The 16,607-nt window shown below is 42.0% G+C and overlaps 1 protein-coding gene across 1 annotated transcript; it reads left to right on the top strand.

Moving 5' to 3' along the window:
• Nucleotides 1–39: 39 nt before the first annotated feature.
• Nucleotides 40–12,308, top strand: LOC135890819 (glioma pathogenesis-related protein 1-like). The gene is made up of 6 exons (XM_065418272.1): nt 40–288; nt 5,109–5,354; nt 7,365–7,474; nt 9,464–9,546; nt 11,088–11,114; nt 11,203–12,308. The coding sequence occupies exons 1-6, from the start codon at nt 109–111 to the stop codon at nt 11,352–11,354; spliced, it is 798 nt and encodes a 265-aa protein (XP_065274344.1). The 5' UTR covers nt 40–108; the 3' UTR covers nt 11,355–12,308.
• The last annotated feature ends 4,299 nt before the right edge of the window (nt 12,309–16,607 follow it).

Here is a 16,607-nt window from a genome sequence, read left to right on the forward strand (position 1 = left end):
GATAAAACTCAGCTTTCCAGCCAGAACACCATCTGGGGAGCTAAGAGCACCGTATATAGCCAAAATATTCTGCTTTCAAAGTTGGAAGATCGGAGAGACTCGAGAATCATGAAAATCACGCTGTCCCTTCCTGTACTGATAGTACTGGCTCTCTCAGTTTGCTGCTACTCTTATGAGCCAAGTACTTTACCTGATACAAGAGACAAACAGTTTATTGAGGAGTGTGTGACGGTTCATAACCATTTTCGGTCCCGGGTGAATCCAGCAGCCAGCAACATGCTTCACATGGTAAGGGGACCTTCAACAATTTTACACAATTTTACTCCTCACTTGCACACAGACGGTGAATGTTGCAATGGTGTTAACTGTTCTCATGAGGATTTACTTTTGTAACTGGCTACGAAAGCTTTTCAGCTATGCCAACCCTCCTTGAATCATAGTTTAAAAAAAACAAACAAACAAAAAACACAACCCGAAAGCCTTGAACCACTTCAGTAAGACTCCAGTTATCACAGCTGGACACATACCTGCTCAGTCCCTCTCCCAGGGTTCAGATGGATTTTTCAAACCTCACTTTTACGCTTGAGGTTTATGCTATGAAAATCCTCCCTGTTTTAAACTGTCACAGCTCAGCAGCCCCTGTGTGATTTATGTGAAGCACTAAATATGCCCGTTAGTTAGTTTCCCTCCCCCCCTGCGCTCTCTCTTCAGTGTTGCCTGCTGTAAATCTACACTGGAAGAGGTCACTGTCATCAAGTCACTTTGTAGAGTTTATAGCTGTTTGGTTACCTGCAATGCTGTCTCGGGACTTCATCCAACAGAGGGTTATTCACAGCTGCTGGTGGTCCTATAAGCTGGAGGTGCTGGGGCAGCAGCAGAGGCCCAAAAGAAACTAAACCAAATCTAACCAGGAATGAAGTCCCTGGCCGTCAGTTCTGGAACCATTCAGGCACCCTGATTATTACTGTTTGGAGTGCAGTGTCTACCCATCCCACGCTGGGGTACAGACAGATCCAGCCTTCCGATAAAAATACACAAAATCCCCTTAAGGGGAGAACTCCCATTTGTCAACTGCAGCAGTGATTCCCTTTCCCTAGTTCAAGGGACTCACAAACTACATAGATAAATGTGTTATAACTATGTGAGAGAAACCCTGCTGTTCTGTTCAGAGGGACAAATCCTTTGGAGGGTTTCTTCAATTTCAAAGTCCTGGGAAACATCCCACCCTACCCAGTTCCTTTTCTTGCTAGAATGGGTAATATTTAGGCTGTGATGCTTCCTGCATCTTCTCGTTGGAGAAATCTCCATTACTGAACTTCAAGACAGGGAAATCAAGATATATTGGAGCTGTGGCCAAATATATTCCAGGGAAATATCTGCCACCACATAAGATGTACTGTGTCCCTGCTCAGCAAGATCCCTGCCAACATTCTAATAAACTCATTTGCATATATGGCAATTGGAGTGACCAGCGACTGTGAATCCACCACCAGGAAAGAGGTGGCCACTAAGCAGCAGAACCAATGCACACAGAAACCAGGAGTAACTTTGCTGAGACAACAACTGGAGAGGCAATTCTTTTTTTCTGAATAAACACCACAAATTGGAAGTTGGAAAGTGGTTTTTCTTTTTACAGTTATGAGAATAGTGTTTGTTAGTTACAGTACATGCTGGTTCAAAGTTTCCAGACAAAGCTGGCTCTCTCACTAGGTTCTATCTGGGTTCTGTCTGGCTATCCCCCGTCGAGGTTCTTTTACTGGTGCTTACCACCATCCTGAGTCCTGTATGTCTTATTGAAAGGGCACTAGGGTTGTATATTAATCAATAAATAAATCACCCCCCCCTCCAATGAGGTATCTAATGTGGAGGAAGCAATAGGGGAAGTGCCAAAATCTATTGCGAAATGCAATGTAGTGTAAAACCACATACTGCTTAGCTCTTCAACAATTAAAAGTTAAGTATGACTACGACAAGAGGATTACAGTATTTCACTTGGAGCCCTGGTTTACCTCAGGGCAAATCTACACTACAAAATTAAGTTGACCTAAGTTACACTGATATATAGCCACCACAGTAATTGAATCAATGTTACATGTCCACACTACACTCCTTGTGTCGGTGGTGTGCGTCCTCACCAGGAGCACCTGCACTGATTTAACTGCTAGCATGGGGCATTGTGGGACAGTTTCTGAAAGACAGCAACAGTCAATGTAAGCAAACCGTGTCTACACTGACACTGCGACGACCTAACTACATCAACTTAAGTGCTACATCTCCCTCAGAGATGGAGTTATTAAGTCAGTGTAGAGGGCAACTTACATTGGTGGGAGCTACATATTATTGGGAACACTTACAGAGTTAGGTCAATGTAAGCTGCCTTATGTCGATCTAACTCTGTAGTGTAGACCAGTCCTCAGATGAGGCTCAGGTTTCGATCTAAAGACATAAGAGAATGAACTCAAGACGTTGCACCTTTTTGAGAACAGCCTTTTTAAAATGGAAATATGTATGTGAGAAGCATTTCCTCTTTCTCTGCATGCAAGCAACAAAAATACAAGAAGAGGCTGCTGGCGGTGTTTGTGGCGTCTTCAGAATCTAAAGAAAATGTCAATTTCAAAATAACTATACACATCTTACTGGGAGGTTACAGTGGCATTACCAAGGAAGAGAGACTGTCAAATTCTTCATTGCAAACAAGTTAACTGACAAATGTAACCCTTTTCCCCTGCTCAGTTTGTGGGAAAGCGCTCTTTGGGCCTGATCCAAAGGCCATTCAAATCAGTGGACAGACTCCCAGTGACTGCAACGGGATTTGGATCTGTCATTTTCCTGCAAGTATTCAGCAGTTTTCAGCTGTTCACAAACTGTTCACTTTGGGTACGTTGACACTTTTGCAGGTACCGTGCTTCCCAGCACAGGTAAACAGACAAGAGCTAGCTCTGCTCGAGCTGGTTCGCTAAAAATAGGGGTGTAACTGGGCTAGCATGGGTGGAGGCTTGGGCTAGCTGCCTGAGTGCAAACCTGCCCACAACCCCAAGGTACAGAATCTGGCGGCTAGCCTGAGCCACTGCCCATGTTGCCCTGCTACACTCCTATTTTTAGCATGTTAGCAGGAGCAGAGCCAGCACATCTTTCTACCCACACTGGGAAGCGTGCTCCCAGATGCAATGTAGGGATATTCTTTGCCTGTTTGTTACAGTGGTGGGCCATTGGTCACCCAAGTCATATGGCATTGTTTCTGCTCCCTAATTTGATGTGTGAATTATTTTTAAATGTGAGAACAAAAGTGATGAGGAGTTAATGAAAAATAATGAATATGTTTTCCATGTGGTATTTGTACAAAGAACAGCCATTCCTCACACACTCCTATTGGCTTTTCACATGAATCAATCTTTGTTTATGTGAACAAAGATGCATTCACACGGAAAGCAAATAAGAGTTATAAATATGGTCAAACAAATCTGAGTGTTTACAAACACTGTTTTTGCAGGAGTCAACCAACTCTAGCTAGGAGTAGTCACATGAAAAATTGAATTGTAAAGAAGAACAAAAACTACAGAACAGGTCCCCTAAACTCTGAACCAAATTCACTACTCGCAACCATTGACTGGGTCTCTTTCTTATAACTCATAGGGTTTGCACAGATGTAACAGGAGCATTACTCTTAACTTGCAATAATATTAAGGCTGGAATTGGAAAGCAGTCTCTTGTAAATATTCGTTCAAGCAGATCTATTGTATTTGTTCTCTTTAAAAATTAAGGAAATATCAAGTAACAGTTTGTCTAAATTACTGACAAAAGCTTGATAAACCAGTCAATACGAAAAAACAAACTTAACTAATATTTTGTCAGGCAAGTTGTTTTTATATCAATTTTGTGAGACAAATCCAAGCAAAGTCAACAATTTAAACCATAAAAGCTGACATTATAACTCACTGTTCTGAAAGGAAATCACCTCAACTTGAGTTAGTGACTAAATGGCAGATAAAACTACCTTAGCTTTTGTTGATTTATGCACAATTCACTTTTACAGTCTTAGCTACAAAAAGAAAGGGAAGAAATATATATTTGCAGTGGGTTATAAAACGTATCTCTAAAAATATGTTTAGAAATGCCCTCAGTTTAATATTACTGTAACATAATACAGTTTTCAGCATATTTCAAGTACTGTACTTAGATAAATGTCATAAGCTACATTTCATAAAATTTACAGTCTCATTGGGTTAGTTTTACATTTCTAGTAATCAATTAGTCCTTGACAGAGTAGTCAGTATTGATAATTAATTTGAAAAGAAGAAAGTTTATTTACAGAAACTTAGGCAGTCAGAAGATGCAACAGAGAAATTCCACAAGTTAAAATTTTTCTAAAAACCAAAATACCTCATGCAAGCATGGAATTGATTGGGTCATTGAATTTTCACTATAAAAAGGGGTCTTTTTAAAGATACAACTGTAAGATCCCAGGGTTGAGTTTTCAGAAAGACACAACTCTACATTTGTCCCAGGAGTCTTTGTGTGTACAAAGAAGAAAAAGCAAAACCAAACCAACGCTTGTGCAAATAGGCATTTGAGTACACAAATTTCATAGACAGCCATTTGACTGTCTGATTTGCCTAGGCAAATTCATATTTGTTTACGCAAATATGGATTTGGAGCCAACATTTGCATTCACAGAACTTTGCTGACTGTCCATAAAACTGGACAGATTTGCTCTGAAATGCCTATGGTGCTCTTGAAAATTAGTTCTTTAACACAGTAATGAATCCCCATTTTTTACTAAAGAGAGCTTAAATGCCTACATTTGTTTTCCATACAAGTTTAGTGTTTGTCTTATAAACCCAGGAGTCCAGCAAAAACAGAAATTTGATGTGCCTGTCTGAATGAGTGGTTAAACTTATCAAAAATGAGTACACAGGACTGTTTATCAGCTAGTTCTACAAAACTCCCAGAGCCCTTTCTTGGAAATCTCCAAGGAGGCCAGGAATGAATAGATATGCAGAACATATGAAATTTTCACATCTGTGAATGGCCTCTCTAGGAAATTCTTTTGCATTACTGTTATGCCAATGTAACTGAAAATGGTTTGTGTCTGTCTTTACATTTGGCAGAGCTGGGACCCAGATTTGGCAAAGACAGCCAGAGCATGGGCAAAGACATGTCAGTTTAAACATAATATCTATCTCAAGATACGCGGGAAGGCCCACCCTACCTTTACTTCTGTTGGAGAAAACATCTGGACTGGCTCTCTTCGCATGTTTTCTGTGACTGCAGCCCTCACTAACTGGTACGATGAGTTCAAACACTATACCTATGGCACTAACACTTGCACCTACATGTGTGGCCATTACACTCAGGTAAGTCATTTGCTACATTTCTCCATCTGAACTTCAGAATTATTTTTGTCCATTGTAATTTAAAATGGGTGATTCCTATTCCAATTCAACAAACTATTTTCTAAGTCTTGTAATCACATTGTGCACATTCTATTTTTATTTCACTGTTTTAGAAAGGGCCCTTGAAATAAAGAGGATTTTTTTTTTTACCCTTTAAATTTAATCTTATTTTTGTTTCCCTGAAAAAGACTCTCTTCTAGCGAGGAATCAGATACAGACCCTCAGGCTAGTAATAGCAGTACAGGTTATTGAAGAGTTTGCTCAAAATCAGAATGGGGCAAGACTGGAAATTTGCTACAGGGTCTTTCAGTTTTAGGTCAGCAATTCAAAAAATCAGGCCCAGATTGGTAATGACTAAAAAATAATTATTACTGTTATCAGCTGTGTAATCCAGAAGCTATTTGCAATGCACAACTTTATTGGTCCTATATTTATGAAAAATATGCATCATTTTTATGTGCAAGTAGGAGGTTTGCTTTATATTAACTATCTACGTATTCTCACATATATACAGCTCTCGCTTTTATAAAGAGCCCCTTAAAAACTGCCTTCTGACTGTACAGTGGAATATATGTTAAATGAATTTGTGGCATCAGTCCAGTTCATAGCAGATAAGGTTCATGTCTCCTGTTGGCAGTCTCACCGAAAAGAGGCTAAGGATCATGCGGACATGAAGGCTGAGCTGTTGAGCTTTGCCTATAGACAAAAAGAGGATTTCAGTTTCTGGGAGTATCATGCCAGCATTTTTTGTGAGCAATAAATTCACTAAAACTTGTTATAAAAAAGTTTAAAATAGGGTGGAGGAATGGTTTTCGAGCAGAAAGTCACATTCCTGGAATGTTGAGAGGCAGAAATCCAGCTGAGAGCCTTTCTTTCTCATTGGATAAAGGGTAACTTTAGGTACTTTGAGCCAAACTGTGCTCTTAGATAAATGTACATAACCCGACTGACTTCAGCATATGGGAAAATTGAGCTTAGTGAGAGATGAGCTGAATTGGGCCTTTATTGCACGTCATGTCTTTGAACTGTTAACACTTTTCCAGATAGAAAAGTAGTGCTGGTCAGTGGACTACAATTAAGTAAATGAGACAGATTAAAAACACCTAACCCTCACGTTTGCTAGAAGACGTCAACTACCCTGGCAAAGTTATTTTCCTAGTCACACAAGATCAACATATGAAAATGCATCAGTGGAAAGAATTCCCGTTTGCCAGTGTTTTCAAGAATTTAATGTCTCCTCCGGCATTACATTGCGTTGACTATACATTGCATTACATATTTTGGGACTGGCTTGGTTACTTTGTAGAAGCCAATCCCTGTACCGCATTCTCTGTCCACACATGACTTAGGCTATGTCTACATTAGCACTTGTTGGTATAACTTATGTTGCTCAGGCATGTGAAAAACACACAGCCCTGAACGACATAAGTTACACCAACAGAAGCACCAGTGTGGACAGCGCTATGTCAGCAGGAGATGCTCTCCCTCCAACATAGCTACTACCACTCATTGGCGGTGATTTAATTATGTTGACGGGAGAGCTTTCTCCTGTCGGCATAGAGTGGCTACATGGGAAAGCTTACAGCGGTGCAGCTGCATCGGTACAGCTGTGCCAGGGTCAGGTCTCTAGTGTAGACATGGCTTAACTTGTACCTCATCTTTATGTGCCTGACTTATCCATTGTAAATGGTTCCCTGGATGTTCCACCTTTTCTTAGCTGGTACAGACATTCTGTTTCCAGCCTGCTGATCCATTTACCTCCCTAGTCCTGTCTCCCAAGAAATGAGGCCTCACCCATGTCCAATTACTCATGTCAAGCCAGGCCGACACACTGGACAAGTAAAGAGTCCCTAAGATACATTTTTCTTAGTTCATCAATTCTGTGTGTCACAAGTACAGTAGCAGTCTCTCTGTAGTCCCATGAATGTTAAATCAGGTATTTTATTGTAGCTTATATCCACTTCTTTTCAGGTTGTTTGGGCAACAAGTTACAAAGTTGGCTGCGCTGTTCACTTTTGCCCTACAGTAACAGGGTTTGCGGGATCTAATGCAGCACATTTTATTTGCAACTATGGGCCAGCGTAAGTCCTCTCATTACAATTATTTTACAAGGCTGTGGTGTGGGGGAGGAGTGACTCATGTTACTTTCTGGTAAACTCATATGGATAATGCTTGAAGCAGCAATGGGATCCTCCAGAGAAAGCCATGCCCAATTCTCTTTGATCGGGGAGAGGGCTACCCACTGGAGTCAATAATGGGACCAAAGAAAAAGGTAAAATAGGGGAGATGCTGGAAGATGGACTGCATTGAATATTTGAGCAACTGATCTACTGACTGGTGTGTCACTGGCAAACCATACAGTTGATGCTACTTCTGAGCATGCATAGAAATTTAAGACTTTTGGGGGGCTCAACCCTAATTTTGAAATTTAAATTCAGGGGATTTAGCCCTAAAACACAGAGCCTTTATCTGTGTAAACCTCTCCACTCCTTTTATCTATTCAGTGGCCCTTTGGGGGAGGGGAGTAGTTCTCCAAATTAACTATGTCATTCTACACATAGGGTATGTCTACACTGCAGTTGGAGGTGTGGTGGTAGCTTGGATGGACATACCTGAGCTAGCTTTAATCTAACTAGAGCAAGTACTAACAGCAGTAAAGCCACAGTAGCAAGGAGTCTAGCCTAGGCTTGCCACCCAAGTAAGTACTTAGGGTTCCAGGCTCGCAGGCCAAGTAATTACCCAGGTTCTTGAGCAGGCTTGTACAGCCCCACATTGAAGCCCATGCTGATGTGACTTCACTGTACTCCACTCTCAGGCTAGCTAGTTTACATGATGCACTTATCCCTCCCTCACCCCCAATTGCAGTGCAGACATACCCTAGGGTAACCAAGATTGACTATAATACAAGACTGTATTCGTAAAATATCTCAAAACAGTGCTTTATAAAGTGTAATGCAGTATCCTTGGACTTCTAATACATCTCTTGATACTGTGTGAGCCAGCATCCTATTGGTGTCCTTTACCGCTGCTGAATAGTGGATTGAAACTCTATATGCTGTGTTTCTTGTACACCCAAATTCTATCCTTTAGCATGTGAGTTAAAGGAATCAAACGATATTTCATTTGGGCATTAGTTCCACGAGTGTGCCATTTGATTTAGTGACATTCAAACCTGTGCAGGGGGAGAGCACAAAAGCTATGGACCACTTAAATTCCACTTAATCCTTCATTTGAGTGCTTTGTCCTCAAGAGGGTTTACTTGAGATAAAACAAATAAATCTGGGGGAAATCCTGGAGCCATTGAGTTCAGTTGGGCTAGAATTTCACCCAGAAAGTCTCTAGAAAGGAAGGAGGGTGCGAAAAGAGAGAGAGGGAGAGACAACTGATTCCTATAACAGTCTACATATAAACTGAAATAAAATAGCTCCCTTACAGATTCCCAGCCAGCCTGGCAGGGATTCCTCTATATTTAAAGGTGCCATGTGCACAAAAGAGAACCGTAACTCTTTCAGTGGCATAGCTAAATACCACACTTCCAAAGTTCTCAGTATCTGGAAGTTGAAATTTGGCAGTGTTAAACTCAGGAAAGAAGATAGACAAAACTTCATTAAAACTGAGTTCCTAAACATGGGGTCCAGTCAGGGCTGGCTCCAGGGTTTTTGCCGCCCCAAGCAGCCAAAAAAAAAAAAAAAAAAAAAGCTGCGATCGCGATATGCAGCACTTCCACCGCGACTCTACCGCCGCCGCTTCATTCTTCAGCGGCAATTCGGCGGCAGGTCCTTCCCACCGAGAGGGACTGAGGGACCCGCCGCCGTATTTGCCACCTAAGAGCCGGACGTGCCGCCCCCTTCCATGTGCCGCCCCAAGCACCAGCTTGCTACGCTGGTGCCTGGAGCCGGCCCTGGGTCCAGGCATTCCTGCTCTCCTCCATTTCACTGCATGTTCTGTGTGCAAGGGACTCTGCTGTAGTATTTCCTCATGATAAAATAATTGCAACAAAATATGAACACAAGATATTCAAATTCTTCCCAAGGAGGTCAATATCAGAACAAAGTTGTTCCTCTTTGCAGTGGGAATTATCCAACACAGCCTTATAACGCAGGAGCAGCATGCAGCAAATGCAACGGTGAGAAGTGTGTGGATAAGCTATGTGGTAAGTAAAAAGGAAAGTCCCTAACTGAATGATATCATATGGAAAGACCCATATATAAGACACAATATCAATGGACCATTGTCACAAGAAATGGTGGCTTGCTCTCAAGTATGTTTGAGATCCTACATCCAAAAGCCAAGTATGGTGTGGATCCACATGGAGGAGGAAAAGAGATTATGAAGAACCCCTTTTCCACCCCAGGTAGCAAGAGACACTAGTGAGCATTAGGAGGGAGCCAGGCTAATACCCCCACCAGTGCAATAAAACCGCTAGGGAGTGGCTAGCCAGCCTGGGATCACAGCTAGGCCCAACCTTCTGTAAGCGTGATTCGCTCCCCAACACGTGCTTGGGGTGGGGAGGTAGAGAGGCAATATGCTGGTTTTTCAAAAGGAACATGAAGCAGCCCAGCTGGAAAAGTTTTCAGAAAATGTTCAGCCCAGTGACTGTACCACTGTGGATAAATACTTAATAGTCATTGGGCCAGAGACAGAGAACACAACATTACAATCCACCTGGGGAGGTGGAAGACCCAGGGTCCAGTCCCCCTGCTCCAATCTCTCTTTTGTTATTAATCCACAGTGGAACGGCTTCAATAGAAGAGACTGAGGGAGCCCCAACATCATAATATCCCAAAGCTCAGGGGTTAGAACCTGCTCCTGAGGAAGGGGGAGACCCCTGTTCAAATCCTTCCCCTCCGCTCCAAGAGGGAGAGTGGGGAATTGAACCTAACTCTCCTACATCCCAGAAGAACACCATAACCACCGGGCTAAAAGTTATAAGGTGGGTGGCAGCACCAGCATCACTTCCTCCTCTGGCTGTTTTGGGTGGAGCAAGGCGGGCACCTAACTCATTCCTGCAAGAGGTGCCTAAACTGCCTGACTCCCGGCTGTGGATTCCCATTCATGGATCACTAAGTAAAGATAGGGCCTAAGTCCAGGCTGCAGGGAGATGGGGCTATCTCAGAGGGAGTGGGGCTAAGGACACACCCCTCTCATCAGCATCTCCTATTGGCTATCTTAGACTGCTCCCCATCTAGTGTATTGGCTTTTGTGGAATGCATTAATAGGCACTACTCTCTCCCCATTTATTGTATAGGGGCCTAACTGAGACTCTGTGGATCAGTGTTTGTTCTGTGATTTTTAGAGGCCTAAAAGTTAAGTGTTGCGACATTCAGCATTGCAGCTCCTATGTCCCTTTGTGGCTCCAAGCCTAAGTAAATAGTGGTAGCATTAGTTGCAGTTATCAAAACCTACTTCCTCCATTTCAGCTACTAGGGGCTAAAAGAAGCAGGTGGTTATGAGCAAGTTCTGTCTCAGCCAGGCCCGGAAGTATCATTGTGGAAATACATTATTCTCAAGTTTCCTCTTTTGGGCATTTTTCAATGTTTTATTAAAGTGAAACAGACATATTTGTATTACACCCAGGTGAGAAAAGCAAAGGTCCCGGAGCTTCTCATTATGTACTCAAGTTCTCAATTATTTTTCATTAAAATGGTTTCTAACGGGTAAACAAGCTTATGTTCCTTTCTCTTCTCTTGCCAGAAAATCCAGAGCGTGAGAAAGTCATAAGTATGTATCACAATCAGATATTGTTTCTTGAATTTGTTACCTTAAGTACAATTCTGCATGAAAATAATTCCTCTTGTTTTATTTATAGGTAACTCTGGGTGGTATCCAGACTGGGATAAAGCCATGTGTGACCAATACTGTATCACTATTCTAGTTTTAAGGCCATCATTAATTGTATTGACTTTTGGAGCTGTTTGGTTTCTACAGAAGCATTATCCCCAATTATCTATAAGTGACTAATATGCATTTGAAAGATTGCAGGAATACTTCAGGCTATTCTACTCCTATTCCACATGCAGATTTCCCCTAATCCACATGCAGATTTATTAGTGCAGGGAAATCTAACACAATGATCTGTAGAATGAGGCCTAGTCTATTAATGATGAGTGCATTTATCTATTTTCAAATCACATGCAAAAAAAGCCACCCACAACCCTTAATCCAAGGTAATTATCTGAATATAGGTGAAGGCTCACTGTAATTTGCTTGGTTAAGGGCCAGAGTTAAGGGCATGCATTCACCCTTCTCTTTTACATGCTCTGATATTTGAGGACCTAACTGCACAAGCTTGATGACATATTAACATGTAGCTAATTGCTGCTGTCCTTACCCAAAGGAGTAGTCCAATAGAAGTCAATTGGACTACTTATGTGAGTAAATGAAGCAAGATTTGGCCTGTAACCTTTTGCATTTGACACTGTAGGTGTTTAGTTTTTGTTTAAATGTTTGAGGGGATGATGAGAAGAGTCACAAATTCCTTAGCTAGCAGGCACCCTCAGTCCAGCCACAGGCCATCTGGTGCCCATCCTCATCCTCCTGCTCCTGTCATATGTGCATTTCTTGACAGGCACCAGTTAGCAACAGGTGACTAGTGTTTGTTAGTACTGCGGGCTGAGCACCGGATATACCTGCGCATTTATTGAAATGTGCATTCCCTCCCAGAGCATGCGAAGTGTAAACATTTGTAACTGTAAAGCTACTGATTAGATTTTCTTCACTTAGATCTTTTGATTAGATTGTGAGCTCTTTGAGACAGGGACTGGGTGGAAAGCACCTAGCATGTTGTGGGTACTACCATATTATACCAGAATATAAAGAACAATAGGCTCATGCTTTTTAGAGTTTAATGAAGTCTAAAAGCAAGTCAAATAGAAGAAAATACTTCAAACGTTCATTAAAAGTTACCTGTTTCACTTTATACAATGTGCATCCTAATTCAATAGTTACAGAGCCTAAACAATGTTTACCTACAAGGGGCCCAATCCTGCAAACACTTAGGCATGTGAGTAGCTTTGCCTATGTGAACAATCCCATTAGTTTAACTGACTACTTGTGAGAATGATGTTACTTATATGCATTAAGTGTTTGCAGGCCTGGGCCTCACTCCTCTAAGGCCCCCAAAATAAAAGACAAGGCCCTCACTTGCTCATCTCACCTCTTCCAGTACATTTGGGTGAGTAAGAAGGATTTTCAGCATCCCCTCTAGGGTGACCAGATGTCCCATTTTTAAAAGGGACAGTCCCATTTTGGGGGACTTTTTCTTATATAGGCGCCTGTTACCCTCCACCCCCTGTTCCGTTTTTTCACAGTTGCTATCTGGTCACCCTACCTGTGACAAATCCTGGGGTTCTGTCAAAGAGAGCAGGACTGTGCGATGATTTGGGGAATCTATGTGCAATCTACAAACTGTTTGGTGTTATTCACACTCTGTAAGCCCTTACCATTATTTTAAACTGTATTCTTACTGCATACTCCTTGTGCTAAACACAAAGGGAATGGTGCCTGTCTGTCTTTGAATGAGATTCTGATGGGCTATCAACAAATGAGTAGGCAGATCCTGAACATAATTGAATGACTGAAGCCTAGGATCACCAGCTCTCTTCTCATCTCTGGAGGAGAGGAAAATCCCCAGGAGCGAAACAAAGAGACTCAGGTGTTGATACAGCCCTTTAAAGACTGGAGGGCTGAGAAGTTGGGGAAGTATTGACAGAAGGACTGACAGAGGAACAGGTTTCCACACAGGAGAGGAAACCTTTTTGATTGCTGGTCAGGCCAGGAGCTGGAGGACACTGACTGGAGGAGGGGGACAGACACACACACACAGACTTCATGTTCTCTCTGTGATCGTATGAACATCTGAGAACTGACTGAGATCTCAGCAGGGCTTTTTAGCGTCAGTCAATACGTCTTTGGACTTAGACTCCAGAACCCAATTAATCAGATTCAGGCCTTGGCTCTGATCCTACAAGTGACTTTCCATGGATGGACCGCATAACCCATAAGGAGCCTGGTGCAGGTGTTTGCTTGAGTGAAGTCACATGCAGAGGTGTCCTTTATGAGCAGATTTAATTATATGCAGCCCAGCTCCTACTACTATAAAAGAGGAGCACATGGGGTCTGCTGCTGCTTTGTGGGAAGTGAAGTTAAACACAGCAAGATTTCTCCTTCCTGACATAGCTTACTTTGTGCTCTATTTTACTACACTTCCTTATTCTCCCGGGAAGAGTTTAAAAAGTTTAGAACATTCACATGACATTTCAACATACACTCAAACATCCCTATGGAAACTCCCATGCAAAAAGCTTAATTAAGATGGTTGTAAATCAAACTTTAGATGCAAGACCCCAAACACAGAATTTATCAAAATGATTGAAAGTCAAGAAATTTAAAAGTTAAGGATCAATAAACAAACTGACCTGATGACACCCATTCAATGGCCACAAAAAACCCAAACTCCATTTCCAGTCATCCCAGTAAGTCACCATAAGTCATCCACATTTTCATTATGAACTACAAATCCTCACTTTCTATACAATAAATGCAAATCACATACAGGCCATCAGCCTTAAACACAAACCCTTTTCTGCTTCAGCTGCTCTGTATTTCTAGTCCATAAACATTATAATCCAATCAGTTAGGAACCAGACAGCCCAAACCACTGTAGATTGTTGCTGGGGGAAAAAAAATCACTATACCTGCCCTTTTCAACTCCTTACATAGCACCATTAGAGCTATATACTCACATCCTCTCTTGAAATGAGAGACAAAATTAGCTAAGAATGATTATATGCAACCAGTTATAAATCAGGAATGAACACTGGGTGGGCATATGCATCAGTTTAAATTGTTTACAGAAACATAATTAGGCATTTCTTGATTTTCCAGTATATCACCTTTCTACCCCCAAACCCCCTGAACAAGCCAACCATAAAATAATCATAATGAATTTAAAAATACATAAACTCTTCCCCAAGCAGAGTTCTTACTCTGAAACAGAAGCGACAGCGATTCCATGAACTTCACTAGGGACTTAGTTATTGCTAGCGATTTTATTTGGCAGGTGCTCACATACTGTAGTGATGGGTGGCAATATAAAACCCGAAGATTCTTTATTTTTTTCTTTTTACTTGAACCTTAATTTTGCATTTCTTGGCTCTCTCTCCCTCTCTCTCATATATGCACTATATACTATTTTTTAAAAATCTCACTTATCAAAGTTTCTCTGAGGATAGCAACATTCTGAATAAAATGCAGTCATATCTAAAGCCAAATTTCAGCACAGGTGACATGATCCTTGGCTGAAAAAGGAACACCATCAGCTTAACAAAAAAAACCTGCACAACTCCGTCAAAGTTCCTCCCTCTCCCCCCCCCCAAAGCTACTGTTGTTACAACTATTCAGATTTTTTTCATTAAATTAAAAGCATCTTATTACCAACATCTAAATAAGTACATTGTAAGACTTGTGGGAATAAAAGTTTCAAGTCACTGAACAGTTGCAGCCACATGACTCATTAGAGAAAAATCAAACAGAAATGTTACCTCAGACTCTAATCTCTGAGAGCACAAATTGCAGGTGTAGCTGAGAGACAAAAACATGCAAAGGTTCAAGCATTACCCAGTGCTATTTTATAACCCCAGTCAGGCAAGACAATCAGATACCAGAATATCAATACCAGAGTATTTTGAGGTATAACTGCCAACATTTACAGAAGCCACTGAAAACAAATGGACATGCTTACCCCTTTTCAGGATCTTAAACAACTATGCCCAATAGTCTGTGATGGGATGTTAGATGGGGTGGGATCTGAGTTACTACAGATAATTCTTTCCTGGGTGCTGGCTCTTGAGTCTTGCCCACATGCTCAGGGTTTAACTGATCGCCATATTTGGGGTCGGGAAGGAATTTTCCTCCAGGGCAGATTGGCAGAGGCTCTAGAGGTTTTTCGCCTTCCTCTGCAGTGTGGGGCACGGGTCACTTGCTGGAGGATTCTCTGCACCTTGAGGTCTTTAAACCATGATTTGAGGACTTCAATAACTCAGGCATAGGTTAGGGGTTTGTTACAGGAGTGGGTGGGTGAGATTCTGTGGCCTGCGTTGTGCACGAGGTCAGACTAGATGATCATAATGGTCCCTTCTGACCTTAAAGTCTATGAGTCTATAAAAAAGCACGGATTTCTAAGTGAAGTTAATCAAAAAGTAATAGTTTTAGACCAGCAACATTTGAAGAGACCTTTGTAAATTAGCAATGTCCTTTCCCCAAAGGAAAGAGCTGTCTGTTAATTGCTGACTCTAATTGCTCAGAACACATTACTTAATAATTCATTCCAGCTGGTCCAATCCTGCATTTAGCTAGCCTGATTCTCCACAGCCTTGCAACCTATGTTACTCCTGGGGGAATTCTGCACCAAAAAAATTAAAAATCCTGCACACAATATTTTAAAATTCTGCAAAATTCTGCATATTTTATTTGTCAAAATAACACAATATAATCATGCCAGTTTCAATTATTTTGGTAATTTATTTCAAAATACCTGTCAGCAAGTATGTCTATAACAATACAGACAACAAAAAAGATTCAGGAAATGTTTTTTGACAAATAGATTTCTTACTAGGCATATTAATACAGAATTCTGAATAATAATTCATTTAAAATACAATACAGAAATGTATTTCCTGCACCCCTCTGAAGCAGTGCAAAGGCTTGGGGAGTCAGGGGTAACGGAGAAGCTGAGGGAGAGGAAAGTAATTGCTAGGAAGGAGCCTGGGTGTGAACTTGAAGGGTTGTTGGGTATGGGTGGGAAAAGTATGGAACAGGGTTTTTTTGGGGGGGAGGGGAAATTGTTAGGGAGCTTTCCCCATGCAGACCCTGGCTGACCCCTAGCCTATCCCATTCAGTCAGGCACAGCTGCCCTTGTCCCCATGTGTCCCTGCACCCCCCCCCAGATACCCACTCTCCCCATCCGCATGTGTCCCTGCACCTCCTCAGCCAGCCCCTCCCATCTCCATGTACCCCTTCACCCCGACCCAATGTGTCTCTGTGCCCCTACTCAGCCATCTCCCTTCCCCCTGTAACTCTGCACTCCCTCCCCCTCTACACATGTGACCTTGCACATCCCTCCCGCCCTTTTGGCCCTGCACCTCCACTCCCATTGAGCCCGTCCCACTCTGTCCTCCCCCACTGGTCCTTATGAGCCCCTGTCTAACCGCCCAG

The sequence above is a fragment of the Emys orbicularis genome, chromosome 1, assembly GCF_028017835.1.
Source record: "Emys orbicularis isolate rEmyOrb1 chromosome 1, rEmyOrb1.hap1, whole genome shotgun sequence".
NCBI classification, from domain to species: domain Eukaryota; kingdom Metazoa; phylum Chordata; order Testudines; family Emydidae; genus Emys; species Emys orbicularis.

Coding starts and splice junctions, on each gene's coding strand:
- LOC135890819 (XM_065418272.1), top strand. CDS start 109: ATGAAAATCACGCTGTCCCTTCCTGTACTGATAGTACTGGCTCTCTCA. Junction 7,475..9,463: donor ATTTGCAACTATGGGCCAGC/GTAAGTCCTCTC, acceptor TCCTCTTTGCAG/TGGGAATTATCCAACACAGC. Junction 11,115..11,202: donor AGAGCGTGAGAAAGTCATAA/GTATGTATCACA, acceptor TTTTATTTATAG/GTAACTCTGGGTGGTATCCA.